General features: G+C 34.8%; 1 protein-coding gene across 1 annotated transcript; it reads left to right on the top strand.

Annotated features, from left to right (window-relative positions):
- The first annotated feature begins 431 nt into the window (after window positions 1-431).
- Window positions 432-1,013, top strand: LOC149942952 (ATP-dependent DNA helicase PIF1-like). Its single transcript, XM_090179560.1, has one exon. It carries the CDS (start codon window positions 432-434, stop codon window positions 1,011-1,013), a length of 582 nt encoding a protein of 193 aa, XP_090035686.1.
- The last annotated feature ends 10,724 nt before the right edge of the window (window positions 1,014-11,737 follow it).

The raw sequence follows: 11,737 nt of genomic DNA, 5'->3' as shown, positions 1-11,737 counted from the left end.
GAACCATTTGGTGGTATTTCAATTTTAGCATTAGGAGACTTGTTGCAATTACAGCCTGTAAAAGGGGATCCGGTATTTTCAATTTTATCCCATATAAAAGCTCGTAAACTTATTGGTTCAGTTGGTGGTTCTAATCTATTTCGTCAGTGTTTCAAGTTTGAAGAATTAACAATTAATAAGAGACAGAAAAATGACCATGCTTATGGAGAAATGCTTGCTAGAGTACGGGTGGGTGAGGTAACAGAACGTGATGTTGAAGTTTTGAAAACGCGTTTAATTCCCAGAGCGGACAATGTTGAAGAGATTGCTGACTATTATGACATGTTGTCTAAAGAAGGGAAAAACCAGTTTGTTTATTACCAACTAACAAAATATGCGACACTATAAATAATATTATGCTACAAAAATGTGGTAATCCTATTTTAGAAATAATGAGTGTTGACCAATGTCATGGTCACCAAGAAATACAAAAATCTGTGAAAAATGAGTTAAAGAAATTGGAAAGTAATATCTCTGTTACAGCTGGTTTGGAATCGAGATTGTTGCTTTGCGTCGAAGCTCGAATAATGCTGAGGATAAATTTAAATATGGAAAAGGGGCTTGTTAATGGAGCCATGGGTACTGTGAAAGCTATTAAAACCAACGCAGAAGGAATTATTTCTGAGCTATTTGTTTTGTTTGATAATCATGCCATAGAAGAGAAAATTGAAAGAGTTAGGGTGACGTTCGAAATTATGACAAATGTTTCTGTTCTAAGAACTCAGTTCCCTGTGGTTTTAGCGTACGGAGTTACCATCCATAAAAGTCAAGGTATGAGTGTAGAATGCGCCATGATAAACATTGGAGCCAGTGTTTTTCAAAGTGGAATGGCGTATGTGGCTCTTTCAAGAGTTATGTCTTTAGACGGTGTCCATTTACTTGATTTAGATCCTTCCAAAATATTTGCAGATTGGAAGGCTATATCAGTGTATAATCGCCTCAGAGCTGAGTTTAGGCCGGATTTGCTCAAATAGGGTTGTTTAAAAAGAAGAAAACTAAATCAAATTTTGCAATACCTGTTGAGGTATTACAACAATCGGGCAACGACATCGATACGTGTGCTGAACTTGATTCTTCTAGAACTATGGTGCCTAAAAGCAAAAGTGCATATGTTCCGAGTGAAGTTCCTTCTCTTACATTGAAAGGTTTCATCAATAACGGTAACTCTCGGTATGCTATATCTATTTTGCAAGTTATTTTATACGTTCCTGAATTTCTTAGAAGTATTCAAGAAAAGGTTATTACTCCAGGGTCAACAACTGCTGCATTGCAACAATTGCTGATAGATAAATTAGATTCTAATATTCCTTATTTACGAACCACTAATTTAAGGAACACACTTGAAATTCGATTTCATGGTTTTAGTCAAGAGGACCCCGTGGAATTTTTAGTTACCCTTTTACAGAAACTTAAAGACGAAAATGTTTGTATAGGAAATTTATTCTCACGTCTGCGGCGAGTTTTAAATCATTCCCCTGAAGATGGTTATGTGTACATCGTTAATGTTTTGGCTGATAAAAGTAATTTAATTTTTAACGATTTGTTGGACCATTGGGAACTGTTTGAAAACAAATGTGTCCAATGCCACAATGAAGTGAAAGAACGTCGAGCCATATTATATTCTTCCAGTAAGTACCTCTTTTTAAATTTGGCGAGATTTTCTTATAGAGGGGTTGAACGGTTTAAAATTGACACTCCAATTAAAGGCTTCGTTTCTGACAAAGTGAAAATTAATGAAATATTTTTTAAAACTAAAGCTGCTGTAGTTCACATAGGAAGTGACTGCGAAAGCGGTCACTACATAGTTGCTCTAAAGAACCCTGGGATTGGGACAGGATGGACAGTTTGCAACGACAGCAAAGTATCTTCGAGAAAAAGGTTTTTCAGCAATTTGACTGATGTGTATTGTTTACTCTTAGAAAAGGGTTGAATTTGCGAAGTATTAGGAATTACAGATACGTGAGATCTTCCAAAAAAAATAGCGCGAGGAAAAATTTCAATATAGTGCTGAAATAAAGAATGCGTAAGACATTATTATTGGATAACTAAAGGATGCTAATTGAAAATGCAACTTATATACATGTTTTGCCGAAAGTTACAAATGCACCAGCTAATTAATGGTAAACCGGACCTTAAATATTTTTTCGCTTGAAAACAACAAAGTTTATTTGTTTCGTTTTTCTGCAGCAAAGTAAGTAAATTGAAAAGTAATAGTTGGTATGTGTTTATAATTGTTGAAAGTATGGTGAAAAAATAGAAATGGAATTTATTTGGCGATTTAAATATCGAAAGTGTGACTGAAATTAACTACTTAGTTTGTAAAGGCCGTTATATATAGGCTGAAAAGCAAAACCCCCTTCTCAATACACTGATTGCATTACCAAATTAGGTACGATACTACTTAGAGCGATGCCACTAGGTACTATATGCCATTTAAGGCTATGCCACTAGGTACGATTCTACTTAGGGCGACGTCCCGTGGTACGATTTCACTTAGTAAAATGTCATTAGGTACGATGCTAGTTAGGGCCTTTCAATTGGCACCATCTTCTCAAATACCTGTCCCTTCTTGGCCGCAGTAAAATGCCCAGGGTTACCTATATATCACCTTCTTTACTCAGCGTAGCTGAGCTTTTTCCTATAATTATTATTATTATGATTATTAACTATCCAATTTTTGATGAAATTTGGTTAAAATTTTGGTCCACCATTTTCGTAAGGGTAGTTAGTTATTTAGAACCTTGAACAATTGCAATAAAACAGTTTCTTAGATTCCAGGCCGAATCGTAAGCGCCATTACGAAGAGACATTGAATCATGTGTCATCGCGAGACTTGGATAAACAAAAGAAGAACACGATTGAAATTTGAAGTTAAATCACGAATGACAAACGCAACAACTGGAAGAACAGAGAAAGTGGGAAGAGAAGATGGCCGAAAAACAGAATAGCGATTTGAAAACGTTATCCGAATCATGGCTCAATCGTTTAGTGACGCTGTCGATAAGCTTGTTACCCAATTTTCAAAGACTCCCAAAATTCGTTTTCTAATATATTCCCTGCTAACCCACCTGCTCCTCCCTCTACTGCCCATCCCAACTCAACGTTGTTACCTCGCACTACTTTTGATTACAACTTATTATCAAAATGTTCCTCTTAATATCCCATATTTTCACCATATTTCGACCATCCACTCTCCCCATCCCAAGTACAGAAATCACCCTCAAACTAATCAACCCAGGAGCGATAATAATTCGTTCTTTTCTCAACTGTATAATTCCGTGTATCCAGCTACCCGCCCCTCTAAATAAATAATGAACAGAAATTGTCTGACAATTGAATAATTTCTTTAATTAACGGATATTTTTTCTCAAATCAAGTCTTAATTAAATGGTCTCATTGTTTTCAATAGTTTGAATTGGGCCATAACGCGTCTCGGATATTAGTGGAATTTTCTGCTGGTTGGGTAAAATCTTCTGTAGGCCTTGGTTGGGGATGTTGGTGGTTGGTTTCATTGACGGCATCGCTCCTCGACTGATTAACACTTTCCTTGGCTCTTTCGCAAATGTTATGAAGAACGCAACATGTCGCGACAACTTTTGGCATGAATTTATAATTAATTTCACTCCTTTTGTACAATCTTCTCGATTTCAGTCTACCAAATGCAATTTCCACGCAAATTCTTGAAGAACTCAAATATACATTAAACGATTCTTTTTCTGGTGAAATATTTGACGTCATAGTGTAGCCTTTCAAGAGCCAAGGTAACAGTGGGTACGTAGGATCTCTCAAAACTAAAAACGGAATGTCAACTCCTACATTTTTGGTGCCCTAATTAATATAAAGCAACTTTAATGTTCTTTCATAAAACTACAATTCTAACAGTTCATTATACAAGAGATAATTAGACTACACATCGCTTTCAAGTGAAGAATTACGAAAAAAGTAGTATAACCCCAAGTCTTTCTTTATGAAAGACCCCAGGAAAAAACACTAAATGGCAACAAAAATATTTTAACCCAAAGGCGGGAGCGCCATATATTGGAAGCTTGACCGACCCGATTAAAACGCCAAACATTAATCTCCCTTTACGAAATAGAATAACCTTTAAAGGGGAACGGCCAAGCTTTTCCAAATATGGCCTTATTTCCGTATCAAAAGATTAACAAGACGTTCAATATACTAACACGTACCTTTTTTGTCTTGAAAAAATAGCTTTTTGCCCAAAAAGTTGAAACGAAAAAAAACGCCAGGTGTTAAGGTTTGAATTTTCGCCGCCATCTTAGGGGCTGCCGCCAGCGCCCCTAACCCGGTATGAGTGATTTGCGAAATATCCTAACTTTTAAAATCGCGCAATTTAGGCTTAAGTCTCTTATAACTGGAAGGCGCTGCGCGTGCGAAACAATTTTTTTGCGTCTTCAGCAGCGCGCGCTTTTACTTTGTTTTCCTGTCTCACCGACTTCTCACCAGGTGTCGCGGCAGACGCGCGCTTTTCGATTTCCCGAAATTTCTTTATTTTATAAAAAAATAACCACTATATTTTTTGATGCGGTTTTCTCCATAAATTTTAGTTTTTAATGGGCTATAGGGCTATCTAACTGGTTAAAGCTTGACCGTTCCCTTTTAAAGGGTTTTCTGCGAATACAATAGGTCTTTCTAAATATCAACGTGGCATTCTTGTTTCGGGAATCGGGAGGTAACGTTGCCTTCAACGTCACCGCTCTAGACTGAGAGCCCGTGTCCCGAAATTTGCCTCATCGAGTTCATGAAAAACAAATCGCCAGTAAAATGTTCGAAACTCGAGCTATTTAGGGGGCGGATCACATTTCAGTCCATCGAGTATGGTATCAATCGAGAGATCTCGTCCTTTGTAATCGGATATTACAAAAACCGACCATTTTAGATGTAAATTGCCGAAGTAATGAAAAGGAGAAATTTGCATTGTTCCCAAATTCACTGTTTTTAGACGGCCATAAATACTAAATGCCTCAACGAACCACGTCATATGTTATATTTATCAATTCCAAACAATGATATATCTTAGATGATATCGATTTTTTGTGCGTACTATATGAGTAAGGGTGAGTCTTGAGGAATTTTCTAATTTCCTATGGGTTTTTAAAACCAACCCAAACAATAACCTAATGCAAAAGTACACGAATGAGGTTGAAATCATCTGAAAGCCCTTGGTGCTACAATTTGTTAAATATGAAATATGGCACTGTCCGTTGAGGCATTTTACTTTTATGGCCGTCTGAAAACGGTGATTTTGGGGAAAATGAACATTTCTTCTTTTCATTGATTTCGCAATTTAAAACTAAAATTATTGGTTTTTTACGATACGATTCCGAAGGACGAGATCGATTGATACCATAATCGGTTGAATGCAATTTGGTAAGGAAATGTGACCCGTCATTTTTTCTCACACCCAAACGCCCCCTATGTGATTTTAGAAAATTTTCTGTCGAATTTTTGTTCATGTACTCGATGAGATAAATTCCGGGACACGGGCTCTCGGTCTACTCGTAGTACTGTGGAAGCTACGCGCGGTGAGTCCGTGACGTAGAAGGCAACGTGTTCTCCGGAAACAATAAGACCACAATAATTTATATAAAGACCTATTAGTCAGTTAGAAAGTAGGGTTCTAACATAACGTTTGTTCAATGGTAGTTTTTATTAAGTTTATAACATTTCCCTTCAATAATTTATTATCATACCTTGGGTATAATGGTATTAGAATTTCGGTAAATATGTGAATTATAGGAAAAATCTCAGCTACGCTGAGTAAAGAAGGTAATATATAGGTAACCCTGGGCATTTTACTGCGGCCAAGAAGGGACAGGTATTTGAGAAGATGGTGCCAATTGAAAAGGCCCTAACTAGCATCGTACCTAATGATATTTTACTTAGTGAAATCGTACCACGGGACGTCGCCCTTAGTAGAAGGAAGGTAAGGGCGAGGCATCGTTCCTAGGATCGAGGATCGAGGATCCAGGATTTAAGGGGTGAGATGGGGGTAAAATCGTCGAAAAGTCAATGTATTTATGATATTTCTCGCGACGATTTGTTTTTTCGTATATCAACATATTGTGTTCAAGCCACCTTGTTTATTTATCTCCGCTTATCTCGAGTGACTCTTGAACGTATATCTTATCACGTTTTATCGTACGGAATAAGTTGAAATGATGTAAAAAGTCATAACCTGGGCGGCGCGCGTGCGCGGGGACGCGGTTAATTTGAATTTAAAACACCGAGTGTTTTGACGTCATGGAATATTCGTTGTTAAAATGACGTAGAATGGGAATATTTTTAAACTTCATTTTAATATCATTGTAGTACTTAAATACGATGGGCACTTGAACCTATCTCACGAGTATTTCACCTGGGTGAGAGATAGCGCGCGCGTGCGAGGATTACCTGGGCGCGGTTTTCGCGGCGCGGTTAATTTAAATGAAAACATGGATTTGAGTGTTTAAAGGGTTAATGAAAATAAAAAAGCTCTCGACTAGCTCATTTCAAATGGCTATACGAATACGTTAAATTACATTCCAATGTACAAATTTATACAGGGTGTCTCAATTTGCTCGATCAGGCCATTTTTCTCAAAATGTATTTATGCTAGGATTATGAAATTTTCAGGGTTTATTTGTTAGGTATTGAAGGCTTTGGTTACTAAATTTCAGAAAAATCGAACGATTTTGTGCCGTTTTGGAAAATTTATTTTTTCACCGGTAGGTGTCACGCAAAATGTTTCAATAGAAAAGTTGTAAGGCATAGTCGAAAGTGTAAAACTAATTTTGGTTCGGTTGAAAAAGACCTCTTTTTCACTGAGTTTGGAGGTCGGGGGAAAAACAAGTTGTACTAGCTGGCAATAGCCTTTAACGAATTGTTGGTAACATGCATTTCAGTTATAAGATTTCGAAAAATAAACAAATAATAATTAGCTCAAGTGACAAATGTTTTTTAATGACTTTTACAAAATGTTTTCAAAAATGCCACCTTTTGATGAATGCACAAATATGCACGATGTTGCATATAGCGAAATGCTCCCCGAACCATTTCTGGAGTCACCCGGCGACATGCTTCGATGATTCTTTGTCGTAAATCTTCAACGCTCGTCACAGGTGTTTGGTATACGTAGTCCTTTACGAATCCCCCAAAAAAAGTCGAGTGGTGTTAGATCAGGGGATCTTGCAGGCCAACGAACAGGACCAGTTCTTCCGATCCATCTTCCAGGAAACTCGTCGTTTAGATATGCAACCACGTCACGATATTGGTGAGGTGGCGCCCCATCTTGCTGGAACCAGATGCGTCTGTACTCGGCCAGAGGAATGTCGTCCAACACGTTGGATATTTCATTTTGAAGTAGTTTTGACCGTTCAGACGATTTGGCCGGAAGAACGGGCCAATAATTCTGTCCCCTAAACAGACCAGCCCACACATTTAAGCGAAACTGCACTTGGTGGGGGTGAGGAAATCCCCAGTGTGGATTCTCGTAGTCCCACATATGTTGGCTTTGACGGTTGAAAGGCCCATCTCTTCCGAATGAACATTCGTCGGACATCAGTAGTTGATCGTGAAAATCCTGGTGTGCGTCAGCCATGAGGCAAAACCAATTGCAGAAGTCGAGTCGGCGCTGTCTATCACCGTCATGCAGTCCTTGGTGAAGTGTCGCTCGATAATGATGCAAATGGTGTTTTTTGAGTGTTCTCCAAACGTAGTTTCGATCCAACCCTAAGTCAAAGCTGGCAGTCCTGACACTCGCTCGAGGATAGGCGACGAAGTAGGCAAGTATGGTGTTCTCCATGTCGATGTCCTGGAGACCACGACCATGAAACCTCGGATTGATATTACCCCAGTTGTCGAAGTCGCGGACCACTCTAAGAAACGTCGTATGACTTGGTCTGCAATTGGGAAATCTTCGTCTAAATAACTGACTTACTAGAGTAGCATTACGACGACCTTCTCCGTAAAATAATTCTAGCATATGAGCGCGCTGATCTCGAGTGTAAAGAGGCATACTGGAAAACAATCGGCCAAGCTGAGATAATGTTTTAACTTTTAATTGTAAACGCTTTAAATACTACTCGGACAATTGATATTTCACGTTAAAAAACAACAAAAGAAAAATAATCGTAATTTTTGGTCTACAAATCTTTGTTTGATGTTCTTACTCGTAACAACGTCGAAATGGAAGTCGCGGTCTTTGTCTACTTTGTCTAATTAGGTGTTGAACGTAATAATTTTCTTTAACAATAACTTTTTGCAGATCTGATTATTAACTACATAGCTGAAAGCATAAGTTCCCTAAAATAAATGTACATGTGTGTTGTGATTATGTACGATTGTTTACGTTAAAGGCTATTGCCTGCTAGTACAACTTGTTTTTCCCCCGACCTCCAAACTCAGTGAAAAATAGGTCTTTTTCAACCGAACCAAAATTGTTTTTACACTTACGACTATGCCCTACAACTTTTCTGTTGAAACATTTTGCGTGACACCTATTGGTGAAAAAATTAATTTTCCAAAACGGCACAAAATCGTTCGAATTTTCTGAAATTTAGTAACCAAAGCCTTCCATACCCAACAAATAAACCCTGAAAATTTCAGAACCCTAGCATAAATACATTTTGAGAAAAATGGCCTGATCGAGCAAATTGAGACACCCTGTATGTGTATATACTCTACGTTCAATACGTTTAATGCAACAAAATACAATTCCGATATTCAAATATTTAAAAATACTTAATTAATGTACTAAGTTACGTTTAAAAGAACCTTTTGTAAACACGCTTTCTAGTTTTCTGCTCTCTTCCAAATATCTTGCAATATTTTCAATCCAATTATATCTGTTTTTATATCTTTAACTTTATTTCTCAGTACAATTTCTCTTTGACTAACTTCATCAAGCTTAAATTTCCACTCTTCAATATGCTTTTCCATGTCTTCCAAATGCTTTCTTATGTCTTGCACATCTAACTACGTCTCATTATACTCTTACACTATTTTACTCGCTTCTTCAAATGTATTGAAATCCATATAGTTATAAGTAATAAAACATAATTAATATAAAAAGTTCAGAAATGCTAAAATTTAGGTCGTCTGAAATACCCTTCTCTCTACTACGTCACAAGAGTTTTGTTAAAGTGAATCAAATTAATTATAAACTCCATTTAATATCATTAAGTGCCTATACCAAAGTAGTGCTTATTATATCTCAAGTTTTAGTATGAGAAACGTATATTTCTCAAGCCAATTGAAATAATAACAATTTCAATGTGTAAATATAGGTAAAAATATGATAAAAACAACTTACCTATATTTTAAATACGGTAAAATACAATTCTTATACACAAATATAGTCGGAAAGATTCTATATAAAATCACAAAAATGAAAATAAAATAAAATTTGTGTGGATAAGATTTGTAAATATAATTTTGAAACTAATAATTTTCACGCTTTATTTAAGTTAAGCAATTACATTTTTAAAAATGAAAGACGTTAAACAAAATAAAAAATAAATAAAATATTGTAAATTTTTTAAGACAATAAAGAAATTAAGAAATGTTTTAATTAAAATCTCATTTATTTTCTACAATAGTTACCTTTTATTACTATAAATATTCCAATATTAAATAGGAACCGCGTATGCGTAACAAATCCAATATGCAAATATATTTTAATTACGGTAAATTAAAAATACTTAATTAATGTACTAAGTTACGTTTAAAAGAACCTTTTGTATTAATTCCAATATGTAAATATATTTTAATTACGGTAAATTAAAAATACTTAATTAATGTACTAAGTTACGTTTAAAAGAACCTTTTGTAACAATTCCAATATGTAAATATTGAAATATATGAAAAAATACTTATGAACCCGCCGGAGAGAGAATTTTAGTTGAAACGGATATAAGCATTAGGGTACCTGCGGGTTCATATTGACGTATAGGTAATTATTTATTAATGGTTACTAAAATTATTCTTCTTTAATTTATTCTATAGTACATGTATCTTTAGCTCCACGTTCAGATCTAGCAATACGCAACGGCATCGACGTTATGGCCTAAAGTCCATTTTTCAGGTATTAGTAAGTATTTCATACAAACTAACTTCTAAGTTTGAAGAAATTATGAATTTAGTTCGTAAATAAAATCCTTTTATAGTAATTTGAAGGACTCTTAATAGGTTTTGAACTTGACTAAAATTAAAAACAATAATCTAAGATACCCTTGAAAGTTAAATTCCTTTAGAGATTATCAGTAAAACCTATATTTACATATTGGAATTGTTACAAAAGGTTCTTTTAAACGTAACTTAGTATTTTTAATTTACCGTAATTAAAATATATTTACATATTGGAATTGTTACGCATACGCGGTTCCTATTTAATATTGGAATATTTATAGTAATAAAAGGTAACTATTGTAGAAAATGAAAGAGATTTTAATTAAAACATTTCTTAATTTCTTTATTGTCTTAAAATATTTACATTTTAATTTTTTTATTTTGTTCAACGTCTTTCATTTTTAAAAATGTAATTGCTTAACTTAAATAAAGCGTGAAAATTATTAGTTTCAAAATTATATTTACAAATCTTATCCGCACAAATTTTTTTTTATTTTCATTTTTGTGATTTTATATAGAATTTTTCCGACTATATTTGTGTATTAGATTTGTATTTTACCGTATTTAAAATATAGGTAAGTTGTTTTTATCGTATTTTTACCTATATTTACACATTGAAATTGTTATTATTACAATTGGCTTGAGAAAGATACGTTTCTCATACTAAAACTTGAGATATTTATTATAACAAAATTCTTGTGATGTTGGCTAAAGCACTACTTTGGTATAGGCACTTAATGATATTAAATGGAGTTTATAATTAATTTGAATCACTTTAACAAAACTCTTGTGACGTAGTAGAGAGAAGGGTCTTTCAGACGACCTAAATTTTAGCATTTCTGAACTTTTTATATTAATTATGTTTTATTACTTATAACTATATGGATTTCAATACATTTGAAGAAGCGAGTAAAATAGTGGAAGAGTATAATGAGACGTGGTTAGATGTGCAAGACATAAGAAAGCATTTGGAAGAAATGGAAAAGCATATTGAAGAGTGGAAATTTAAGCTTGATGAAGTTAGTCAAAGAGAAATTGTACTGAGAAATAAAGTTAAAAATATAAAAACAAATATAATTGGATTGAAAATATTGCAAGATATTTGGAAGAGAGCAGAAAACTAGAAAGCGTGTTTACAAAAGGTTCTTTTAAAAGTAACTTAGTACATTAATTAAGTATTTTTAAATATTTGAATATCGGAATTGTATTTTGTTGCATTAAATGTATTGAACGTATAGTATATACATAAATATATTTGTACATTGGAATGCAATTTAACGTATTCGTATAGCCATTTGAAATGAGCTAGTCGAGAGCTTTTTTATTTTCATTAACCCTTTAAACACTCAAATCCATGTTTTCATTTAAATTAACCGCGCCGCGAAAACCGCGCCACAGGTAATCCTCGCACGCGCCCGCTATCTCTCACCCAGGTGAAATACTCGTGAGATAGGTTCAAGTGCCCATCGTATTTAAGTACTACAATGATATTAAAATGAAGTTTAAAAATATTCCCATTCTACGTCATTTTAACAACGAATATTCCATGACGTCAAAACACTCGGTGTTT

Source organism: Leiobunum rupestre, chromosome 6, assembly GCF_980474605.1.
Source record: "Leiobunum rupestre chromosome 6, qqLeiRupe1.1.hap1, whole genome shotgun sequence".
Lineage (NCBI taxonomy): Eukaryota > Metazoa > Arthropoda > Arachnida > Opiliones > Sclerosomatidae > Leiobunum > Leiobunum rupestre.
Note: the sequence above shows the minus strand (reverse complement) of the source record. Positions and strands in the feature narration are given on the sequence as shown.